At 39.7% G+C, this 26,573-nt stretch overlaps 1 protein-coding gene across 3 annotated transcripts in view; it reads right to left on the reverse strand.

The window, feature by feature from the left end:
- The window catches only part of BMPER (BMP binding endothelial regulator), a 244,370-nt gene that overhangs the window by 177,607 nt on the left and 40,190 nt on the right, over positions 1-26,573 (reverse strand). For all 3 annotated transcript variants that reach the window (XM_030796374.1, XM_030796375.1, XM_003279194.3), the window contains 2 exons: positions 4,372-4,454; positions 547-637 (listed from right to left, as the gene is read on the reverse strand). In XM_030796374.1, coding sequence (XP_030652234.1) covers positions 547-637; positions 4,372-4,454 — 174 coding nt within the window. The remainder of the gene's footprint in view (positions 1-546; positions 638-4,371; positions 4,455-26,573) is intronic.

Consider the following 26,573-nt stretch of genomic DNA (forward strand, 5'->3'; position numbering starts at 1 on the left):
TAAAAGGAAATGTTCCAGCCGCTGCAAAGGAAAGATCCTTTTGCTGTCAATTAGGAAGCAGGGCCCTCTAAAAAAGACAGAGGGTCCACCTTGTTGAACCACATGGAAAACTGAGACCAGCAAAACCCTAAGCTAAATTCACTTAGGGACACAGCTCTCAGTTTTCAGAAAACATCTGGTCACCTCATCACCACGGCAAGCTCTGGCCAGGATTTTGCAATATGAAGCAGTAAAAAGACATTTCTGGAAGCCAGAGAAAGCCACAACCTTTTCTTCCAAAATAAGCATTACCTGTGGCCCTGTGGAGTGGAAAGCGGGCCTCGGAGCCTGGAGAACCCCCATGCCAGGACCTCCAGCACATTGCATTCATGCTGGGCACACCGAGGCGGCCAAGCGGATATTTCTATGCAAAGGAGCTCGCTCTCTAAACCCATTAGGTACACAGACGTAAAGTGAGGAAAATTTCCAACCAGAGGGGTTGGGAGATTCTTGCATTCCTGAGAGAACATACAGAGATTTCCAGCCTCCCCTTCCTGAGAACGTTACCTGGACATGTGGGGCAGCACATTCCCAGATGCTCCAAAGGGTTTTTACAATGAACAACACAGCGCATCTCAGACTCTGTGACAACGCCCTCCTGAAACACAGAACACCACAAGCAAAGTCAGCCCAGAATTCCCACGGAGTTACTACTTTTGGAAAGTGACCTAAGTAGGAGAAGTGCTCAAGCACAAAAACCGCAGTGCTTGGTGGGTGTCAGGGCAAGAGGTATGAGACACCAACGAGGTGAGATCCGGGCTCACCCCAATCAATGGTCTAGAACTCAGTGCAAATCTGTCACCTCTTATTTTCCCCTGTCTTTGCTTTCTCTTTGGCCCTAATTTCTTGCTTCCTTCTAAATCTAGTTTTTAAGACCCTCTTGCTGTCAGTAAGTACCCAACAGAATCTAGCTGCTCATTCACAATTGTTTTAGATTTTCCACACTTCCTGTACTTTCTATCATTGTTATTCACGTCAAGCCATTAATGGTGAGTCAGAGTATAAGCATCTTAACCTAGACTAGCACCTGGAGATCCTAAATCCTTACCAACCTTCTAGAAATAACTAGGCCAGCTCTGTAATCTTAGAAATGTCACCCTGACTCACACAGAGTCTGGGTCTCAGTTTTCCTCAAGCATCAAAGGAAGGGATTAGATAAAACTATTTTTAAGTTCATATTATAAATGTCAAAATAGGGACTTTAGGGCTTAATAATAAAATCAAGTGGCCGGGCACAGTGGCTCACGCCTGTAATCCCAGCACTTTGGGAGGCTGAGGCGGGCGGATCACGAGGTCAGGAGATCGAGACCATCCTGGCTAATGTGGTGAAACCCCATCTCTGCTAAAAATACAAAAAATTAGCCGGGCGTGATGGCAGGCGCCTGTAGTCCCAGCTACTCAGGAGGCTGAAGCAGGAGAATGGTGTGAACCCAGGAGGCGGAGCTTGCAGTGAGCCAAGATTGCGCCACTGCACTCCAGCCTGGATGACAGAGACTCCGTCTCAAAAAAAAAAAAAAAAAAAAAAAAAAATTGAGTCATTTGCAAATTGATGTTGGGACTCTAATATCACCTTAATGTCAATTGAAATATTTTTAGAACCAATTTTCAGAGTTGGCCTTTGAAGGGCTTTCTCCAGATTCTCTACCCATTTTGTAAATGGATTTGTGTTTTATTTTTGGTTTGTTTTTTGTTGTCTGTGTTGGAATGGGTGGCACAGGCTGAAAGCAAATATAACAAATTAACAACTAGGTCATTTTCTTCATCGTGTCTGCTACCACATCATCTCAACCCAACAAGGAGGGCTACATCCTAAATGTTTTCATATCATGTGAGGCCTGAGGTTTCCACTCGCTGGAGAATTGGTTATGGCTTGAATCACATGGGAAAGAAAAAAACAACTAAACTACTAGCAATATATAACATCACAAAAAGATCCATGCTTAGTTACATAACTGAAGCAATGCAAAAAGCTATGCATGGCCCCAAATCAATTTTTCTTCAGTATCTGCAATCCAGATGGAGGATTCAGGTTAGTTCCCAGCATGAATTTCCTGTCCATGATCTTCAAATTTTCCTCTTCCCATAAGAAATTAAAAGCAGGAAAACAAAGGTAAATTTCTCACCATCAGAGCTCCCTTGGTAGGAAGATATAAGAAACAGGTAGAATTCAATTCAAATGGAACTAGGCCAGATCATTAGACTTCCTGTCATCTGAGACCTTGTTGTACCCAGTCCATGCAGGCGCTCTACCAGAAGCATTTTTAACAGTTTGGCTTTCTGCTTACAACTATCCCTGAAGAGAGTACTATTTCTGTTTTATAGGTAGTTAAAGTGAGGTACAGCGAGGTTAAGCAGCAAGTTATGTGAGTGGCAGTATCCATATTTCACCTACTGCCCTACACTGTATCCTCCGCTACTGATTTTGTGCCCCGAGAAAAGAAGAGCATGCAAAGAGAGGTTGCCACTGTGTCATTCTGCAGAGAAGCAAGAAGACTTCCCTGACAGGTGCCTGCGTTCCAAGATGAGGTCTCATACCTAAAGAAGGAAGCAAGTCAGGAAAGGGAAGGTCCCAGCTGAGCAAAGGAGCAGCCTTTGGTATGTCCCTTCACCGCAGGTTGCTTTTCTGTGTATTGAATAAAATATTATCCTAGCTAGCAGGGCACAGACAAGGTTTTAGAAAGGAGGTAAAAATGAAAGGCAAACTTCCTCTTGGGTAGGTAACATCCACTTTCTCTTCCCCATTTTACAGGTCAGCATCTCCTGACTCCCAAGGCTGCTGGACTTTAAGATCTCTTTCAACAGTAATTAGAGATTCCTGCATCACTCTTTCTAGGCCCTACTGACCAGGGATGCTAGGCAACTGGAGTTTCAGGGTTAACAATGGATAATGGCTTAATGTGTTATTCAGTCAACAAAATAGTCCCTCCCATATAATAGCTTCCACTTAATTTAAACAAAGTCTTCATCCAAAGGCAGCAAAATTCACCCATGGCTGGTCCATGCAACTTGAGGATCTTCAAAACCTCTGACTGTTACATAGGAATACTATGCTAGACTCCAGAGGATATGCGATTGTCTTGTTTAGCATTAAAACCATGGCTTTGGTTTTCTGAGTGCTCTACCAAAGAGTTGAAATTTTGCTGGTCAAGAGGTGTGGGTGAAGTGGTATAAATTTTGAAACAAATGTGGGATTTTGGTGTTATGGAAACTTATTGCTCTCATACCTTTGCAGTATAACACTGATTGAACCTGCAACCTGGAGTAAAAATCCAGCAAATATTTGTTGATTTAATAATGTATTATTTATATGTGTTTACCCACTGCTTATTTTAACAAGCAACAGATTTCCTACATAAATAAGCTGAATATTTAACTGAATAAATAGCTGAAGGTCTTATGAATGAGCATACCTATCATGGCATGTAATAGGAACATAACTACCTAAAATTTAGATTTTAGTAAACTAAATGTCACTATGCTTAAGATAAGAGCAAAGAGAAATATCCATTATTATACTAACCTTTCAATTTCCTTTAGATGAAAAAGCATATCCTTGGACAATGAAATGGGGTTAGGGATAAAATGACTTAACAGCACCTTTTCTACAAAGAAGAATTTTTAAGTTTTGTCAAAATTAGATGAGCATAATTTGTCACAGATTATTTATAAAAAGTTTTTGTTTGCTTGTTTTTTTAAAGGAGGAGTTTGAAAATTTAGGCTTTTCATTTCTGCTTTAGTTTATCTTGCTGTGTTTAACACCTGATGGGGTTAGAGCATGTGGAATCACTGCTCTTTTCAGAGTTCAATAAGGATCAGCCACAGTGGACTCCCTAGTTGCTGAATTGGTGGTTTTTTAATTTGTCAGGTTGAAATCATCGAGTTACAGTATACTAATTGCTTCAATGTAACAGTTTACAGATTGGATCCAGTTCAAAATCTTTCTAAATCAAAGAAGGGAAACATACATCCTTTAACAATACCCCCTTTCTGCTAAGAAGAATTCATGTTTTGCTCAAAGATGACTTCACAGGAAGACATGAATTTTCCCCAAGGACATGTGCATCTTCCTGGAGTTTTCCCAGGCACATTTTAACAATGGTGGACAACTCTGCTGTGTGTTTCTGGAAGCAAGTTCTACACAATATCTATGCTGCACCTGTCTCGTTGTGGTGAATGTCACAGTAAGTACACACAAGGATACAGTTGCTTTTTCATTGGTTTTTTCATTTCCGTTTGGCCTTTTTAGGGTTTTGTTCTATGTTGTGTGAAGGGGTGACTAAAGAGGACTCTATGGATTCCTTTCTACTGGAGAGAGAAATAATTGAACTTTACCTGGCACTGGCGTAGAACACAAGGCTCAGCTGGGCTCTGCCATTTGAAGGAGCTGTTATAGGTATTTCCTTCATAGGTGCAACCTAGACAGGAGACACAGAAGCAGGAAGAAAGGCCAAGAATGGATATGGGTTTCCTTTACCTTTTGGAGGAAAATAAGTTATGTTCTCTAAGCCCAGATTAGCGATCACAGGAACCACCATGCTCTTTGGCTATTTTTCCCCAAAACACAACTAAGCCTTTTAAGTATCCACTTGACATTCACTTACATTAATTCATTGACTACTGAGAAGATTAACCTCCTGAATTATATTATCAAGTGCCAAGTCATAGATTGATGAACTCTCATGGCCAAAATGTATAACCTCGTGACTTGATTTATGCCTAATGATGTATGAGGAGTAACAGAGCTAAAAACACCACTATTAAAAGGGATCTTACATGAGAATAAATTAACTCAAGATCAAAAGTGAAGCTTAAAACATGATAGAAAATAAAAGCAGAAAATTAAAATATAGGACTTGAACACAAAATTTTATACCTATCTAAGATTGTTGATGAGCTACTGTCTTCACTAGATAAAACCTTCCAACTCTTACCTCCAATTTGAAGAGCTATGATTTCATACTTACTTTTTATATTACTTTTAGGTAGTAAATTAGACTAAGTGAATCTGAAACTACCGAAGTATGGATTATCACATGTTTATTCATTGGCAAAAACAGAAGTCAAAGGCCAGAGATCCTCAAAAGAAGAAATAAGCCAGTTAGCTTGAGTCTCTGTGGAAAAAGGCCAAAGAAACAATAGTGTGGAAATCACAGCCTAGGTCCTGAGTCAGTTTCTACAAATAACCCTCCACACTGTGGGTTACACGATCTAGGAAGATGCACTTGGTGATGCCTATAGTCACTGTATCCTTAGAAGCCCACTAGGCAAAGAGATTTACCAATACATAGTCTGGATTGCTTAATACAAAAAGTACAGAAGCAGGAACACACACATGTGATAATGCAGAAATAAAAGGGCCTGGCTCTCTGTTTCAATGACTGATTTCTGGCAAGCTAATCAACCTCAATTCACATCAAGTTTTTCTTGTCCAAGACAGAAAAGAGACTCACTCCTTCCATCAGAACTTTTAGACAGTGCTGTGGTTAAAAAAAAAAAAAAAAATCCCTGTTAATACATTCAAGCAGAATAACAAAGGACTTAGAAAAAATTCAATAAATGTTTTCATAAACTTGGAACTATGATCTGAATTCCCAAAGAATTATGAATGATTGAAAATGGCTCAGTAATACTCTGCTCTCTAGTTCCTACAAATCAAATTACTAAAGTACACAACTGATTGGAAACACATTAGGGAAATGCTTTCACTATATATTTTTTAATTTCCTTTGCATGAAGTGTTACAGAGATAAAATGTTCAACCACAGGAACCCCTAGCACACTACAAATACTTACGCCAAACCGAGAATGAATACAGTAAATTTTCAACAATGAAAACCAATATAAAACAATTTGGGCTAGCATAAATCTTACTGAACAAATGCACTTACAAGAGACGTGCCATGTGCATGTCTGATCCACTAACACAGAAACTTTCAGATAATAAATAACTTGTTCCGAGAGATGGAGGCAGGGAAATCAGAGAACCAAATCCAATTCATGTTAAGTCCAAGTAAATATGAAACGCCTGCCAAGTCTGCCAGTGGAGTTTCCGAATATGTTATATATTTTCATTATCTGAATTGAAAAACTGAAAGAAAGGGTGATTTTTTGCTGCTAATAGTGCAAGCAAAGATCTTGCCTTTTTTGTTTTAGAGGAGGAAGTGTACTACAAAATCCATGTGGGCCAGGGTTAAGAGGCTGTTCCCAAGCAATGCCAGGTCATGTGCAAAGGGCTCCCAGGAGGAGCACCAGTTTGTCTGGATTATTCCACTCTTTATGGGATAAAAGGTATTGGAATAAATGGTCCACAGTGCAAGGAACCCAACAGTGTTTTCTGCTTCAAATAACTGTCAGTGGGAAGCCTTGTTTCTCCACCATAATTTACCACATAAAGAAAGATTGGACAATAATACTGGAAAATCAGACGAAGGTCACATTGTGAAGTGCTCCATTGCTTAACCACCCTTGTTTATGTGTCATTCTATCACATCTGAGTCCATATAACAGGTCTTCTCAAATGATGGATGAATCTGAGTGACTGAACAGACTCCAAAACATCTGTGAAAATCTCTTTAGTGTATGTAATCCACACCTTTTCCTTCTTCACCTACCCTCACTACCATCAACTACTTATGGAGACTTCAGTATATCAAGCATTAGAATGGATTTCATATGTAAGGACTCTCAGAAAAAAAGATAATTAAAGAAAGGACATTCTCATCGCTCTTTGGGTTTATGTTCTAAGATAAACATGTTATTTTAATTCATGAAACTAACTTGAGCAAAATGAAGACTCAGATATAGATACAATCAAAGAAAACCTTATATGTACTCAAAAATAAATGACTTCTTATTTTCTGTTAGATAAATTTCTTTACAATTAATTCTATTTGCCACCAACTTTATGCTGCTAATAGGGTAAACAGACAATATCTTGCCCTGTTTTTATTTAAGTTCCAGAGAGATGGAATATACTATCTCTTATTGGCCATGGTAGAAAGAGATGCACACAAAATTTTCCATCATACATCCAGGCATTGCTTCCCAAACTCCCTCTAGTGAGAGGCCAGTTTTGTTTTCATTTTTGTTTGTTTTTTGTTTTTTGTTTTGAGACGGAGTTTTGCTCTTGTCTCCCAGGCTAGAGTGTGATGGCGCGATATTGGCTTACTGCAACCTCCGCCTCCCAGGTTCAAGTGATTCTCCTGCCTCAGCCTCCTGAGTAGCTGGGATTACAGGCACCTGTCACCATGCCCAGCTAATTTTTGTATTTTTAGTAGAGACGGGGTTTCACCATGTTGGCCAGGCTGGTCTCGAACTCCTGACCTCAAGTGATCCGCCTGCCTTCGCTTCCCAAAGTGCTGGTCCAAAGGCATGAGCCACTGTGCCCAGCCTTTGTTTTGTTTGTTAATCCAGTGTGGACTGATACTTTTATAAAATATAATTAAAGTGATTTACTAGAAAAAACTGAATTTCAAAGAGACAAAATATAAGCCCAACTTTTATTATTACATGTAATAGGCACAGAATACACTACCAAATTATATTAAACATTTCTGTTTACTGTCCATTTTTGTACTCAACTTATTGTAGACCAGCACCATGGACCACATTCTGAGACACATTCTGGGTTTAATTGCATTGAGAGGCACATTATGGGAGCAGGAGGAACAACTCAATGAAATAATATAAATATATTCAAGTGTTGACGTTTAGAATAGAAGCAAACTTACAGATATCATAGTTTATCTCCTTCTTTTTACAGATGAGAAAATTTGCACAAAAAGGCTAAAGGGCTTACTCCAAATTAGAAGAAATTAGATATGAAACTAACACTAGAATCCAGGTGCCATGTGAAAATTACATTTTTACATCCAGGTCTAAATTGCTAGTATTATTTTAGCATTTTCTAATTCAGCATAATATCCTTTGCTTTGAGGACTTCATGGCCTAGGAATAAAACCAGCACTTGTCCATATAAAATTAAATCATAGCAGATCTAGTAATTAAATAAAAGAGTAAGTGACTGGAATAATTAGATGACTGATCAGGTAAATATGCAGCAAGCAGTAAAGTAGCTTTTTTTTCTTTAAATATTTACAAGAAACTCCCTACAAGGGATTTATAAACATTCATTAGTTTTCTTCTAGTGACAAAAAGCATTTGAGATTTTATAAGCTTCATTAAAATCATCAGTACTGCAGCGGGAGATGTGGTAATTTTCTGAAAAAATCACTACGATATCTTTAAACCAGCAGTTCTCGAGTGAGGGTGATTTTGCCTTTCACCCTAAGCCCTACCCAGGGGACTTTGGGCAACATTAGGAGACATCTTGGGTTATCACAGCTGGAAGATATGGAGAGCTATAGGCATCTAATGGGTAGAGGCCAGGGATGATGCTAAACATCCTACAATGCACACCAAGAATTAACCAGCTCAACATTTTGATTGTGCCAAGGCTGAAAAACCCTGATTTAAACCATCACGCAAAGCTCAATATGGTTCTTCCTTACATCTAAAATAATACAACAATGAGCCTAAACCAGCCACACTTTTCTTTTGTATATATTTTGGCTTTTTTATGTTAATTATTTTCTGGGTGGGAAAGAACTCCAGAGTATTTGTCCTAACATTCATATTCTTGTAGAGAAGCTTGGCTTAGCCAACTGAGAAAATGGGGCAATGAAAACAGGAAGAGCACAAATTAATTGAATCCACAGTTAAGTAATAAAACTCATTTTTCCTATTAGTTCTGACCTTTTTCAGTGGCCACATTATCCCAAGGGAGAAAGAATACCACACATTTTCATTATTCTGTTGTTAAAATAGCTGTTAAAAATCATCAGGACCATAAAAAATGGCATTGGCCTTCTAATGAGCCTTAGCTGTGCCTAGTTTCTCCTATTTAGTCTTAATCCTCTCATTTTTCACATTAACATCAGTCAAATTGCAAATAACTGGATCTTACCATTATGAATAACTTACCCCCTGGTACCCAAAGCCTTCACATGGCCCCAACGTACCTTTCCAGTTCTTTCCCTTCATCCCTAGAACTCCATGTCACTGCCTGGAGTTACCTTCACAATGAACTCACAAGCTTCTGAATGCATGTTCAAGTTCCTCAACTAAGGCAATCTGGCTTCTGACCCCACCATCCCTCCACTAAAACTTTACTCTCTTGCGCTACAGCTGCCTTCTAAGTGCCCAAGCAAAAGACACTCAGTCATTATTGTCTGGAGCCTCTTTGTGGAGGACTGACCGGGCTTTCCTTCTTCAATGCCCTCCCACACCTTCCAGATGCTCTCTCCCAGTTACCTCACCAACCTCTCTACTCCAGCCTCAGCTAAGCTGCTGGTTATTTCTCTCCTGCCTGGACTATTGCAACAGGCTCACTGACTGTTTCTCCTGGCTGTGGTAGGGACCTTTCTTAAGCCATCCTTCTACACAGCTTTCACTGTGTGCTCTTTCTGGCCTGCTCATGTCATTCACAATGACCAATGGTACACAGACTGGCTGAGGTATAGACCAGGCACCCACCCCTAGCCCTTTTATTCTAGACAAATTGGATCAGAGTTTCCAAAAGTAGGAAGTGGAAGAGGAATCTAACATGTAGCCAGGATTGAAAACCATGAACCTTTACTGTAAACATCAAAGATATCCCGGGCCTGGCCTCAACTCACCTCTTCATCCTCTCTTCTGCTGTTCCCAAACTTGTACTCTCTCCATTGCAGAGAAGCTGTACTTAGAATTCTCCAAAACATGGCCAGAAGATCTCAACCTGCGATTTTGCACATGCCGGTCCCTTATGGAAAGCTTTAATCTCATCCATTTTCTCCATCTCCATTACCCCACAAGGAAACCTACATCACCCAAACTTTCCTTCCTTGCCTAACTCATCCTTATTCAAGACTCAGCTTAAAATTACAGTCTCTAGGAAGCCTTCCATGAAACTTCCCCACTCAGGGTATGCTCTTGTGTTCTTTCTCCATGCACAATGTGAATTCCAAGTCCCTTTGTTTGTGGCAAGGACTTGATAAATGTTTAATTTCATTGGTAAAAATAGTAGGCACCAACATACAGCTATTCCTACAAACTACAAAAATAGAACATAGAAAGGGTGACATTCACTGGATCTCCTGTTTTCTCTTGGGTATGTGGTCCCATTCCACTCCTCTTCCAGAAACAGGAAAGCTTTCTTGGAGCTATTCAGATAAGTGAACTTTCAATAGAGTGCCTTTTCCTTTCAAAATCTATTTTGGTTCCCTAACTACTGGTTTATTCTCAACTATTTTTTTAATAAGCACACAAACAGTCAGATTTATTTAAATTAAACCAAACTGGGAGTCTTTGAAGTCATTTCATGCCACATGGCACAAGGAAACAGACCAGACAGGTCTGCCATGCTTTGCTGCTTCCAGGCCACCTGATAGGGCACCCCTGCTCCCCTGGACTTGGTCAACAAGCCCCAAATTACCCCAGCCCAATACAATTTTTTTAATGAACCACTTTTCAGACACTGTTCTCCAGAAACATATGGAAGTATAATCAAAAGGGATAAACATAAAATCTGACTATCCATTCTAGGGCTTAAACAGTGTCCTTAAGACTTCATTTAAAACAGGCTTTTATTACTCTTCAAGGCTGTACCTACCGTGAATCCTGGAGGCAATTGTGCTTATTTTTGGCTAATGGGAATTTTATAGCCAAACCATTTCCTCAGTCCCAAGAGAAAGAATCAGGCCCATGAACTGAGTTCTTAAATAGTAGCATGTGCTCCCTCACCACAAAATTTTTTTCATTGCTTTTTTCGTTTCGCTTCCAATTAGGAATTCAATATGTGATTGAAATGAAATAATTGACAATAGAAAAAAATGATAGAAAACTATTTCACTTAATTTTTTATGATTTAATGAATAAACCCCAAATATGCAGAAATTTCAGATGAGTACAGTGAATCACTTGCAAATTCAACTGACTTCACCAGTATAAAGGAAGAAAAAAAAAACTTCCACATGACTTGCTTGGATTTCTAATCTTTGTGTTTATTGGAGACTGTAAAGTGATGAAATTGTGGCTCAGTTGCATAACTTTACAGTATCATAATAGATACAGTATCTGCCATTGACCATAAGGTAATACAATACATTCTATGAACCACAAATAAATTGGGATTCTAGTCAATGAAATATGCTTTTGAATTTTTAATGTAATTAATACAATAAAGGGAATATGCAATGCATTAAGGGAGAAAAATCCTTGCCGCAACTTTTTATACATCACCCACCATTCTTGCATTTGCTCTCTTCTTAGCATAAACACTTCTAAATATGGGAGTGCCTATTGCTCAGGGCTGAATCCCACTGCAAAAACCATCCTACCCTCAGCACCCCACTGTCAAGCAGTCAGCCCTCATTGCCTCTCAACAGGCAAAGAAGGAAGAACTAAGTTGAGTTCATGCTGAACAAAAGTGGAGAAAGAAGGAAAATAATATTACACCAGGAGAGACAGTCCTGTGAGATTATAAGGCAGGAAAATGTCACTGAAGGCCACCTCCAAAGATGAGGTACCAAAAAACAATTTGAAAAATATTATACAAATAATCTTCCAAGAGGAAAAAGGGAAAAAAAGGAAAGAAAATTTAAATAATTGCATAATTATTATAGGTGAGGCATTGAACTTAGAGTTTTCACATAGGACTTAATTTTATTCTCATAAAAACACTTGTATTAGTCTGTTCTCACACTGCTAATAAAGACATACACGAGACTGGATAATGTATAATGAAAAGTTTAATGGACTCAACAGTTCCACAGGGCTGGGGAGGCCTCACAACTATGGTGGAAGATAAAGGAAGAGCAAAAGGACTTCTCACATGGCGGCAGGAGAGAGAGCATGTCCAGGGGAACTCCTCTTTATAAAACCAGCATATCTCGTGAGACTTATTCACTACTATGAGAGAGCAGTATGAGGGAAACTGCCCCCACAATTCAATTATCTCCACCTGGCCCCACCCTTGACACATGGGGATTATCACAATTCAAAGTGAGATTTGGGTGGGGACACAGAGCCAAACCATATTAGCACTATAGAACACATAACAAGGACCTCATAACGCAAAGTTAGCACATCTATCTCCACAACAGATAACATTTTACCCCCAGTATTTAGAAATGAGGGAACCAAGCTTCAAAAAAGCACAATTACTTTGGGAACAAACAGCCACTCTTCTGCCTTACTCTAAAAGCCATGTTCCATTCACTATTTGGGTTGTGCTAGACACAAAGAAGGAGCTCAGAAAGTGATAGCTTCAGTAGTAAAAATGTTGTGCCTGGGGAAGATGGCATGCTGCCTTTCAATGATACTTTAAAAGGATGTTCCAGTGGTGGTACAAAGCCAGTATTTAAGGTTACATGCAGATTTTGTGGCTGGAGTGGTAAGAGCTGAGGTTGAAGATTTATGTTTGAACTCTGTTCTAAATGTATTTACATTTGGCTACCAACTATGCTAAGCCTTGGGCCTTTCAACATTAGGAAGCAACAAATAATGAGGGCTCAAAGCATCAACTTCAAACATCTAAGGGTGAATTCATACATTTTTCATAATAAGAACATGTTTTGCAATGGGATTCAGCCCTGAGCAATAGGCACTCCCATATTTAGAAGCGTTTATGCTAAGAAGAGAGCAAATGCAAGAATGGTGGGTGATGTATAAAAAGTTGCAGCAAGGACTTTTCTCCCTTAATGCATTTCATAATAGGAACACGTTTCTAGTTTGGGGTGCATCATAGCAGCCTAAGAAAATAAGATTTATTTAAAGACAACAAACAACCAACAACCTCATAAGAAAAATTACGGTGGCTATAGACAAAAAGTCAAGAATGGAACACTTAGTTTCCTCAAAGTAATTTCAAAGACATCAGTGACAGTGTAAAGAATAAATGCGTTATCTACAACACACATATGAAACACCATCTGTGTCACTAATGCATTATACTGCATGATTTTTATACTTTAGAAAACATATTACTTAATGTAAACTTTCTGGTTGATTAACTAGGGTGTTCAGGGCTCATCAGGAAAAGTTTTCAAAATTATTCCACCATCACTCTTTATCTTTTATTTTTAATTCTGAAATATAGATTCATAGAAAGGTGCAAACAAATATACAGGGAGGTTCTATGCACCCTTTGCTCAACCTCCTCCAGTGTTAACTCTTGTATAACTACAGGACAGCAGCAAAACAAGGAAATTGACAATTGTGCAATCCACAAAGCTTATTCAGATTTTACCAGTTTTACATGCACTCATTTGTGTCTGTCTGGGTGTGTGTGTGTTTCTGTGCAGTTTTATTACGTGTACATTCTTGTAACCACGTAACATACAGAATTGTTTTATCACAACAAGACTCCCTCAGGCTATTCATTTATAGCAACACTCAGTCTGCTTCTTGCCTCTGTCTCTAATCTCTGGCAACCACTAGTCAGCTCTCCATTTCTATAATTTGTTATTCCAGAATATTAAAGGAATCATCTAGTATGTTGCCTTTTGAGGTTGACTCTTTTCTCTCTGAATAATTGTTCTGAGCTCCAACCAAGTTGTTGCATGTATCAATTGTTTGTTCCTTTTTATTGCTGAGTATCCATACCATTCCTTGGTATGGATATACCACAGTTGGTTTAACCACTCACCTACTGAAGGGCATTTGGGTTGTTTCCAGTTTTTTACCTTTTACAAATAAAGCTGTGATGAACATTTATTCATCACAGCAGGACTCTGTGTGAACACAAGTTTTTGTTTCACTGGCATAAATGTTCAAGAGTGCAATTACTGGGTCATGTGGTAAGTGTATGTCTAGTTCTTTAAGAAACTGCCATACTGACTTCTGGGGTGGCTAAACAATCATTTGACATTTTCACCAGCAATGTATGAGAGATTTTCCACGTCTTTGCCAGCATTTGGTGTTATCACTCTACAGTTGACCCTTGACCAACCCTCTTGAAGTCAAAAATTCAATATAACTTTTCATTCCCCAAAAACATACCTACTAATAGCCTACTGCTGACCAGAAGCCTTACCAATAACATAGTTGATTAACACATATTTTGTATGTTATGTGTATTATACACTGTATTCTTAATAAAGTAAGCTAGAGAAAAGAAAATGTTATTGAGAAAGTCATAAGGAAGAGAAAATGTATTTACTATTCATTAAGTAGAAGTGGATAATCATACGTGTCTTCATCCTCATCACATTAACATAGGTGGAGGAAGGGGAGTGGTTGGTCTTGCTGTCTCAGGGGTGGAAGAGGTGGACAAAGTGGAGGAGGTGGAGGAGGCGGAAGGGGAGACAGGAGAGGCAGGGACACTTGGGTATAACTTTTATTGAAAAAGATCTGCGTGTGAGTGGACTCACAGAGTTCAAACCCATGTTGTCCAAGGGTTCGATGTTTATATTTTTAGCTATATTGATAGGTGAGTTAATATTTTACTGTAGTTTTAACTGCATTTTCCTGATAGCTAATGATGTTAAACATCTTTTTATGTGCTTCATTGCCACCTGTATATACTCTGATGAAATGTCTCTTCATATCTTTTGCCTATTTCTAATTAGATTTTTTGTTGTCCTCACAAAGCTTCCACAGAACAAATGATTTTTATATTGATGAGGTAAATTTATCAATTTTTCGTTTTTATGAACAGCGCTTTTGGTGTCAAGTCTGAAAACTCTGCCTAGCTCTAGGTCCCAAATATTCTCCTACATATGTTTTCTACGAGTTTTACAGTTTTCCATTTCACATTTAAGTTTGTGATTAATTTTGACCTAATCATATGATGTATAAAGTTTAGGTGAGGTGTTTGTTTTTGTGTGGTTTTTTGTTTGCTTGTTTGTCTGTTTGTCTATGAACAGCTCACTGCTCCAGCGCCATGTGTTTAAAAAGCTAGCCTTCTGCCATCACATTGCTTTGGCATTTTGTTAAAAATCAAGTGGATATATTTCTGTCTTAGTCCAGGTTCTCCATTCTATTCCGCCGATCTGTGTGTCCATGCTTCTGTCCATGCCATGTTGTCTTTATTACTGTAGCTGTACTACACACTTTAAAATTGGGTAGACTGATTCCTCTCACTGTATTCTTGTGTTTCAAGATTGTTTCAGCTATTCCAGGTCCTTTGCCTTTTTATGCAAATTTTAGAATAAGCTTATCTATGTCTACAAAATACCCCTGCTAGGTGCTTTTTAGACCATTTAAAAAATTACTTATATGGAAATATCAGGCTTGATCTATGCCTCATTGAGAAGCCTCTTTCACTGTGGGATGAAGCCGGCCTATGTTTGCCAAGTACACTTTTGGGAAGCGTTTTTCCACGAGTAGTCCAAGGACTAAGGGCATTCCTAGGGGGCCTGTGAAAACACACATTCCTGCACCCCTATTTTTCTTCCTATCTGCCACCTCTTTTACCTGGGCTCTTTGCTGGAAAGTCTGAGCTGAGACTCATTTGCTTGGGATGATTTTAGAACTGTGCAGCCAGCAGAAGAGATGTCTGATTCAACAGCGCAACGTTGTACAGAGTCTTCTGGAAGTCTGTGTGGCTGCCTCTGATTTCATGCCATGAGATCAGAGGGGTTCTTTGTTACATTTGAAGCATGGGTAGATAAGTGCATTAAAGAGAAAAATTCGCCCATTCTAAAAACAGGACAAAATTGATAAAGGCCTTGGCCAGGCATAGTGGCTCATGCATGTAATCCCAGCACTTTGGGAGGCTGAGGCGGGCGAATCACTTGAGGTCGAGAGTTCGAGACCAGCCTGACCAACATGGAGAAACCCCATCTCTACTAAAAACACAAAATTAGACAGGTGTGGTAGCAGGCACCTGTAATCCCAGCTACTCAGGAGGCTGAGGCAGGAGAATCGCTTGAACCTGGCAGGCGGAGGTTGTGGTGAGCCAAGATCACGCCATTGCACTCTATCTAGCCTGGGCAACAAGAGTGAAACTCCATCTCAAAAAAAAAAAAAATTGATAAAGGCCTCAATCTATGGGCAGGAACTGTGGAAGACACTGCCAAATATCTGTCAAGAAAAGCAGCTACTGACCCATGTGATCACACCGGGAGAGGAATGAGGAGAAACCTCCACACCATAAGCCCACACCTCATCCAAGCTGTAACTAAAGCAGGCACTCATGGGAGCTATACTGGAATCTCCTGCACTCCCTGAATCTCAGAGCAACCATTGATTTCTGAATTTTAGTTTATCAACAAAGGCTTATACTTTTAAATTATATTTCTTTCATTAGTAACTCTTGTTAAAAAGAAGAGAAGTATCAAGCACCTGGCTTGTAGTCAGTGGTGTGCTGCCCATATTTAACAGCCAGCTCTCTAAGAGGAAAAAGCCCTGACTTTGAAATGCATTCTGATTTCCAAGGTATGAATACTTCCACCATGGTCATTCCTGGCAACTAACGTGATATCAACAAAAACAGTGTCAGGAAGATAACCACTTCAGCACATCACGGTTTATAGTACTATATATTTTAACATTAGATGCCAGTGGCTGTGTGAAACCTTTTATCTTCCTAATAGGAGACCACGAACTTTTGGGTAGAGTTTAGGGTATTTTATTAGCATTAGAGGTCATGCTGTTAATCCCATATACCTAGATAAAAATACTTAAGCATACTAACAGTCACATATTTTCAGTTTATGGCATTATGTCTGGCTCTCCTTCTCCTAAACTTGGTATATACAACACATCATTTAACCAGGAGAACATTCATTCCAGGGGCTCCCAAGCCTGCTGGACATCAGAACCACCTAGGGGGCTAATTCAGAATATAGATGCCCAGTGGAATAAACACAAATGTCTATCAGCAAATGAGTGGATAAACAAAATGCAGTGTATTCATACAATGGGCTACTATCTAGCCCTTTAAGGAATAAAATTCTAATACCCGCTACAACATGGATAAACCTTGAAGACATTATGCTAAGTGACAGAAGCCAGACACAAAAGGACAAATATTGTCTGACTGCATGTATATGCGGTACCTAGAATAGGCAAATTCATAAAGACAGAAAGTGAAATGCAGACTACCAAGGGCTGAGGGGAGGAGCAAAAGAGAAGATATTGTTTAATGGGTACAGAGTTTCAGTTTGAGATGATGAAAAAGTTCTAGAAATAGATAGTGGTAATGGTTGCTCAACAATGTGAATGTACTTAATGCCATCAAATTGTATATTTTAAAATGATCAAAATGGTAAATTTTACGTTATATGTGTCTTGCCATAAAAAAGAACACAGTTGCCTGGGCCTCACTCATTGGGGATTATGATTCATTTGGTCTGCAGTAGGGCTCAGGCATCTGAGTATTTTACAAGCAGTTCTGGCAATTCCAAGACACAAGCAGGTTCAGGACCCACTAATCCAGTCCAGCCCCTGCATGATACAGAGGGGAAAACAAACATTCTGAAAACAATGTCTTGGCCAAGGTCAAGTAACTAGAAGTGGCAGAGTCAGTAATTGATTCCCCATCTACTTCCAAGTCCTGTCTTCTTTTCACTTCATTCTTCAAATAACTGAGGGTCTTTATGACTATTATACAATCCTCAGGCTACGAGGCTTAGAAGTTCCCTGTCTAGATGTCTGAATATATTAACCAGGCCAGGGTTTTGCCTTCAGCTCCTCTGTGTGGCCTTGCCTCTGGAGGTTTAAAGATGTTTGCCTTGCTTCTGCATTCACAGCCTCATCAAGGTGGCCATGCCACAGTCTCCGGAACCCAATATATTAAAACTCACAGTGCAGGTTCGGAGAATGCCTGGACACTCTCGGACAGTCAGAGGACTGCCTCATGTGTTCAGCATCAGCCAGTCAATGCCCAAGCATGTCTGCAGATAAACATCTTCAGTCCTCCAACCACCAACCTACTAGAAACATAATTAGCTGGCTCTGGTGTAAATAAGCTCATACTGAGAGAAGGAGGCACTCAAGTTCATGAACATACCAATGTACATTGTTCACCTTCATTATCATATTAGTCTTGTTAAACATCAATCTCTCTAGCAGACAGATTTCTAAGTCAATACAAATTAACTCTAAGATGAGGTTCCTCTCCAAAAGAAATATAGAACATCTAATTCTAAAAAGAAAAAAAAGGAATCAGCTTCTGAAGAAACTACAAGAGTATTCTCTGGTCAAAGTCCAGTAGGAACATTTACCATTCAGCATCATGATCATTTTTAAAATAACAATTAGATGCCTGCACACTCATGCATCTTCCTCAATAGATGCATGTCACATATATGGACATACTTTCAGTTTCAGAGTTGCTGAATTTAAGCAGCAAATAAAAGAGAACCTAGACAGACTGCAGGGGCTTCAGTGTCAAATCATTCCTTTCCCGAGGTTTCTGATGATGCACCCCAAGTTTCTACCTAGAATACCTCACTTTATTCTCTCAGCTTTATGGCCCTCCATGAAAGAATGTCATTAGAAGCCTCAGAGGAGATAAGAATGTTTTGGTTCCAAAACATTTTGAGATGATAAGCATCACTGTGATTTTATTCTCACAGTGAAATATACTATAAGACAGGAGGGGGAAAAATCATCTTAAAGTGCTGAGCAGTTTACTCTTCATGATAGGCACGCTATAAGCAGTCGCAGAATCATTTAAAGAGCAGCTGCAGAAAACTCAAAGCTACATTAAAGGTTCATTCTATATGATGTTACAAAAGAAAGCAGATAATCACACCAAAATTATGGTACCTTGGAAATCTGAAGTCCTAATTGCAGAATATTACTGGTGGCTTTGCACAAAACAATGAAAGATCTACTAAAAATCACATTTAGGTGATCAGTAAGTTTATTAGTACTATACTATACTACAGCCACTACCATATGAAAATATACTTAAGCGGTGGTGGTTTTAATTATCTTTTTTAACCTCTATGGAATTCAAAGAAGGAACAATAAAATATCAAGGGCCTATAACTCGTTGGTAGACATTCAGTCATTTTTCATCCCTATTTATCCATTCTCATTCTCTCCCTGTCACTCTCACTCAACTTCAACTACCACCCTCCTCCACCATGGCCAGGAACAGTTGCAATCATTTAATGTGAGTCAACAGTACTAAACTAAATATGCTCATGACATCATGAGACACATGCTGAACTAGGAAGATTGAAACTTAGTTCCAATTTTCCCATATTTCTCTTATTCCCTTTTATCCAACATATATTCAGGGGGCAGCCAGTCTGTACCAGGCACAGTGATCAGAGCTGAAAATACTGTCATCCCTACCCTCCCAAAACTTCCAGTTTAGCAGGAGTTCTAGAAAATCAAAATGCTGAATCACAATTGAGGTTAATGTTAAGAAGAAAAGATACTTAATTGTACAGCAAGTGCCCATGGATGCCGGGAAGGAATGTCCAAAGTGAAATCTAAAAAATGGGTCAAAGTCAGCTCTACAACATAGGGTAGAAAAGCCCTCCAAGCAAAGGTTAGAGTATGTTCAAAATTCCACAGCAGGAAGTGAGCACAAAACATTAAGGGAAACAGAAGAAAGCCTCCCATCCAGGTGCAGTGGCTCACACCTGTTATCCCAGCACTTCAGGAGGCCAAGGCGGGTGGATCACTTGAGGTCAGGAGTTCAAGACCAGCCTGGCCAACATGGTGAAAACCCATCTCTACTAAAAATACAAAAATTAGCTTGGCGTGGTGATGCATGCCTGTAGTCCCAGCTACTCGGAAGACTGAGGCAGGAAAATCCACTGAACCTGGGAGGCAGAGGTTGCAGTGAGCCAAGATCCTGCCATTGCACTCCAGCCTGGGCAACAGAGAGAGAATCCATCTAAAAAAAAAAAAAAAATCCCACCAGGAGAAGTGCAGAAGAAGATGGGGAGACAGGGGAGAGCAAAACCCAGATCTTGCAGGGCTTGGTGGCCACCTAACCAGAGGAGGAGAGGGAATGGCCAAAAGCAGGCAAGCGTTTGCTAGCTTGTACTGTGTGCACTGATTGGGCAAGCTATCTTCTAGCTGTAACTATCATTCTCGATAGATGCTTTTACTTAACCATGTGTCCCAAAGCTGCTCTGGGTACGGTTGGTAGAATTCTAAGACGTATCCAACCCCTGATACACCTACTTTGTGCAATCCTTCCCTTGAGTGTGGGCAAAACCTGTGAATGTGATGGATGTCACTCCCGTGATTAGGCTGTGACCAGAAATTGTGCAGGTGTAACTTGAGTTATTATCCTGAGTGGGCCTGACCTACTAAGTGAGCCTTAAAAAGGGTCTACAAGCCATAAAGGTCCTCTCTTGCTGGCTTTGAAGAAGGAAGCCACTCTGCAGCTGCAAGGAACTGAATTCTGCCGACAGCCACATGAGCTTAGAAGAGGACCCTGAGCCTCAGATGAGACCAGCCCTGGATGACATCTTAATTGCAGGCTTGTGAGACCCAGCTAAGCCATGCCCAGAGCCCCAACCCACAGAAACTGTGGGTTAACAAATGATGTTATTTTAGGCTGTTAAGTTTGTCATAGCTTGTTGTCTATCAATAGAAAATTAGTACGCTGGCCATCAGCAGCAGAAGGAAGCTCTGTGAGTCTGGGAGCCTCTGAGACTACCCCCATTCTGATATGGCTGTCAGGCACTTTGCATATGAGACATCAGGGAGACCAGAACTACCACGCTCCTCCATCGTGGCCAGGAACATTCGCAACTTGGCCCACTTTAGAAAGTGAAAACGGATGCACCAGAAGTCCACAGCAAGCTTTAGAAATCTAATCTTCTAACTTAAAGGCAACCACAAACTTACCCCTTAAACTGCCTTCCAAAAGTCTACAAAATCTAAAAAACAAAGCCCAGGAATAAATGGGTTGAGACAAATTTGACAAGGAAAGCTGATCTCTGTTTTAAGTTTCCTTACTAATTTTAACAACAAAAACAGCTTTTTGTGAAGTATGATTTTAATGTTAACAAGGTCCTTTTAAACAAGTAGGGTCATTTTTATTGAAATGCCAAAATAGCCTGGTTTATATTATGGGTAGCCAATCTATGAATTGTAACATTTTATACATCTTTTTTTGGTTAGAGAAAAAGAGCAGGGGAAAGAAATCCCTCTTGTTTTTTGTCTTTTTTCTTGTCTTGAAAAATGTATTAACAACCTCCACTCAAATTTCTGAGGCCAGGTGGATAAAATTAGTTAAACTGCATAGGTTAAAATATCTATGCAAGCATTCCAGAATCTAACAACTTTCATCAAGAAGCATGTGAGAAATTCTCTTAAGCGCAAAATCATGAGAAAAATAAAAAACAGTGGCACTGGAAGTGAGTAGCTCAATGGTGGGGAGGGAATGCAATCTCCAAAGACATTTTAAGTGACAGGTTAGAGTCTCAGCATTAAATTAGCTAAGAGTAAAGCTAGAGACTTCTATTTGGTTAGAAATGAAACACACACACACACACACACACACACACACACACAAATGAAACACGCACACAGAGAGAGAGAGTATGCAGAGGCTGGCTCTGGAAGGATCCCCAAGAACCTGGTACAAAGATTGTCTCCAGGGCAAAGTCGCCGGGGTCAAGAGTGGGAGGGAAACTTACTTTTACTGTAGATATTTTTGGGTGCTTTTAAGTGTGTAATTGCATGACCTATTTAAGACATTGTATGCAGCCAAGCACACACATACACACATAAGAGCAAAGCTCATCTCAATTGTCCCACTGGAACACTGCTGCAGTAATAAGCAGTCATGAGTACTAGTGAGGAAAGAAAAAATTGAGTTGAGGGTTCCCAGATAAAGGACAATTAGTAAGAAAAGCCACTGGTTCCTAAGCTACATGTTGTCAGTCACCTCCAAAAGCCTCTCTGCCTACATACTTTCTTTGAAATTGTTGGTCCACCCAGACTATAATCAGTTCTGGAGGAAGAAGGGGGCTGTGCCCGGGTGAAGAACTGCCAAGTTCATTTCTCTCTCTCTCTCTCACTTTCTCTCTCTCTTTCTCTCTCGTTTATCTCTAGAGCCATCACAACTCATCTCTCCTCCTTCCTGCTTATCTCACAGGCAGTATGATACTGTATTAGTCCACTCTCACATTACTATAAAGAAATATCTAAGACTGGGTAGTTTATAAAGAAAAGAGTGTTAATTCACTTACAGTTCCTCCGGCTGTACAGAAGGCATGGCTGGGAAGGCCTTAGGAAACTTATGATCGTGGCGGAAGGCAAAGAGGAAGCAGGCACCATCTTCACATGGCCAGCAGGAGACAGAACAAAGGGAGAAGTGCCACACAATTTTAAACAACCAGATCTCGTGAGAACTCACTCACTATCATGAGAACAGTAAGCAGGAAATCCACCTTCATGATCCAATCACCTCCCACCAGGTGCCTCCTCCAACACTGAAGACCATAATTCAACATGAGATTTGGGTGGGGACACAGAGACAAACCATATCATATGCCAAGCAAGAAGAATGGGACAGTGGGAGTCAGAAGATCCCCTCTGCATCTGAGCAATTGTACAATCTCTCTCATCACATAAGTTTTCCCATCTGCTAAATCAGAAGAGTAATCTCCACCACCTCAGGGCTGAATACAACTCTATCTCTGAAAGCCTAAGATTGGAGGATTGTCTTCTCTTCCAAAGTATTCTCTAAAACTCTTTCACAGTATAGTTTACATGATTAGCAGACCTTCTAGGGGAAGGCAACTCATTTCTTATTCGGGAGGCAAAACCTGGGGCAAACAGCATCCAGGTTGATTAGATATAATAACTACCAGAGAATTTGGCCATGTCTAAAAGAAAGGAAAGCAGAGGTTGAGGAAAGAACCACTCTTTTGTTTGGGCAGCAGACAATGCATGGTTATGATTGCCAAAATAAGTTTGGTTAAAAGTAAGCAACCAGATTGGCACATGGCTAACTCAATCTTTCCATCTTAAAAGATTTCAACAATAAAACAATTCACTCTGTCAACACAGAAAGTGTCATTATCTTCATATAAGAGTTTTTTTAAATGTTTGTTTCTATATATGGTAAGTAGCTGGCTCCCTCCAAAACAACCACATAGCAATATCCTGAAAGGCATGATCATCTTCCAGGTCATTCTCAAAGCAGCACTGAGAAGAGGTCCCTTATTCATGACCTTGTACTATAGAAAAGGCAACCTATAATTAATAATGCTTAATCTATTACCATTATTCATAGTCCCCCTTTACATTGGTCAGTAATTGGTCTATAGACATGAGCTCAATTCTCTTAAATTTCACAATGCATGTTTTGCTCTTTAATTCTTATTTATCAGAACCTAGGGCAGTTGACCTCATTTTGGAAATTGATGTGCAAATATTTATATTTTGCCTTTTTCTTTTCATGAGACATCATAGGATTTTAAAAATCAAATATAAAAGTTAAACTATTAAAAAATGCAACCCATGGGAACATAACCCATAGAAAAACAAGACAAAACACAGAAAAATCAAAGACAAGAAAAGGTTACGGAAAATAAACCCCACTTGACAAATGAAAGACTTTTTTTTCAATCCTTCATCAAACTCTTGTGGACAATTAATATTTCATGCTCTATATGAGGAAAGAAGATGGAACTTGACCTATAAATGTCTGAAACACACCTTATTCATTTATGATCTACTAATAACAAACATATATTCAGATAACAAACACATTATTGTTCATGAAAGAACCCTACATTAAAGGGTGATTTTCAGTCCAAGTAAATACAGAAAAGCTGCCAAAACCATCTGTTTGACTCCCGATGATCTCATTTGTTTTCATCAAACAATACTGAGTTTTTTCAAATTAGATTAATCTTCTGCCCAGTTGTTAGGCTATTTGGATAAAAATGTATAATTATTATTAGCATAAAAATAATCTCAAAAGCACACTGAAATATTTGCCTGAGAGAAATTAGTTATAATTTAATTACCTTTCTCTTTTAAAGAATATTCTGGCTTCATAAAAGCTAAGGACAATTTGGTAAGCAGCACTATTCTATAAATACCTGGCCCGTGGATTCACAAATAATTGTTAAATTAATAAATGAATGGAACATCTGAGCAATGCAATTAAAGAAAACAGGAACACAAATGCATGCACACACAAAGCCTTTCTAAGAATACGTTTGAACTATGGGTTTTCATATTTCTGTCCTTAAGCAGATGTACTCTCCTACCATTGCCTTTTCAATATCAGCATCTTTTTTGGAGGAAAATAAGTAAAAGTCATGATAGGATTCTGTTATCTTTTTGTGTGACCCCTCTACTCCTCCTCAAACAATCAACAAACAAAAACTTATTACAGATTTGTTTTAAATCAGATTTGTTTAATTCAAGGAAGCCTAGAAACTGGTACCTTAACAAGTTCCCCAGGTGATTTTGAGTGGCAGGCAATGACTAAGACCTATGTCATGCCTTTGTGTGTGCCAGAACCTTCATCCGGTAGTCTTGTGCAGAGCAGCCCTTTTGAATGTGATTACCTTTTACTTGTTCATAAAAACGCATTGGTCTTCTGGAAAGCCTTCCCAGGCACATCCCTGATTCCTTGCCTGCTAGCTATCCTCCTTCCCTTCTGATATGGTTTGGCTGTGTTCCTACCCAAATCTTATCTTGAATTGTAATGCCCATAATCCTCACATGTCATGGGAGGGACCCAGTGGGAAGTAATTGAATCATGGGGGCAGTTTCCCCCATGCTGTTCTCATGATAGTGAGTTCTCACGAGATCTGATGGTTTTATAAGTGTCTGGCATTTCCCCTGCTGGCTCTCATTCTCTCTCCTACTGCCCTGTGAAGAGGTGCTTTCTGCCATGATTGTACGTTTCCTGAGGCCTCCCTAGCCATGTTGAGTCAACTAAACTTCTTTTCTTTATGTTACCCAGTCTTGGGTATTTCCTTATAGCAATGTGGGAATGGACTAAAACACCTTCCCCCTGCACTCAGGCATGCCTTACCCAGAGAACTTCCCAACCAGATGGTACTTCTCTGTGTCCCTTTAGTGAAGCAAGCTCCTTGAGGATATGGTCACCCTCTGCTTGATCCTGGGTCACTAACCTCTTGGCAGATGAATGACTGAACTTCTCCAGGCCCTCATTTTCCTCATATATAAAATAAGACAGAAATTACCTCACTGTTGTGAAGACTTAGTGGTGAGCATAAACCAAATAATTTGTTATCCAGCAATGGGGAACATAAGTCCTTCTGGTACTTCCATGAAGAAAACAGATAGAGGTAAAGGTCTTAAAATCAACCAGATAATCACACCTCACAATCCACAGTGCTTCAACAATACTACATGGACAGACAGATGGATGCCACAACTTTCATGAGCCTCAGGATGAGAGCTCTTGGTAGATAAAAGCAGTAACACTGGCCAGGGATGGTGGCTCACAGCTGTAATCCCAGCACTTTGGGAGGCCGAGGCGGATGGATCACCTGAGATCAGGAGTTCAAGACCAGCCTGGCCAACACGGCGAAACCCCGTCTCTACTAAAAATACAATAAAATTAGCCTGCCTGGTGGCGGGCACCTGTAATCCCAGCTGCTTAGGAGGCTGAGGCAAGAGAATCACTTGAATCCAGGAGTCGAAGTTTGCAGTAAGCCAAGATTGCACCACTGCACTACAGCCTGGGCGACAGAGTGGGACTCCATCTCAAAAAAAAAAAAAAAAGTCCGGGTGCGGTGGCTCAGGCCTGTAATCCCAGCACTTTGGGAGGCCAAGGCAGGCAGATCACGAGGTCAGGAAATCGAGACCATCCTGGCTAACACGGTGAAACTCCGTCTCTACTAAAAATACAAAAAATTAGCCGGGCGTGTTGGTGGGCGCCTGTAGTCCCAGCTACTCAGGAGGCTGAGGCAGGAGAATGGCATGAACCCGGGAGGCGGAGCTTGCAGTGAGCCGAGATCGTGCCACTGCACTCCAGCCTGGGTGACAGAGCGAGACTGTCATAAAATTATGTTTGCCTGCGGGAACAATGTCATCTCTGAGGAGCTGTATTCTGATCAGCATCCTGGCCTTAAAGAATAGGAATGACCCATGAAGACCCATGAAGAATGAGCATAGTAGTAAAGACCAATTTACAATATATATAAACTTCTGTAATTATTTAAAGGAATAAAATGACGTTCCATGTAATTATAAATAAACCATGCACATTAATTATAGAAGTAGCTCACATAGATAAGTACACATAGAATAAACTATAAATAGAAACTCAACTATAAAATATGAGGAATTTTAAATAACCCAAATTTCTTAAGAGACTAATCAAGAAAAAAATGAGATGATAACATGCCTTCTTCTCTCATACTTACCCTGTATTAGAAGTTTCAAAACAAACAAAAAAATTAATAATTTCTGAGCTATTTCAAAGGTTTCTAATGCAGAATATGTTTTATGATTAGGATAACAAAGATGATAACAATAATATTTCCCATTGAGAAAATCATTCTTAGGCTGGGCACTGTGGCTCACGCCTGTAATCCCAGCACTTTGGGAGGTCAACGTGGGTGGATCACTTGAGG

The sequence above is a fragment of the Nomascus leucogenys genome, chromosome 17 (genome assembly GCF_006542625.1).
Source record: "Nomascus leucogenys isolate Asia chromosome 17, Asia_NLE_v1, whole genome shotgun sequence".
Taxonomy (NCBI): domain Eukaryota; kingdom Metazoa; phylum Chordata; class Mammalia; order Primates; family Hylobatidae; genus Nomascus; species Nomascus leucogenys.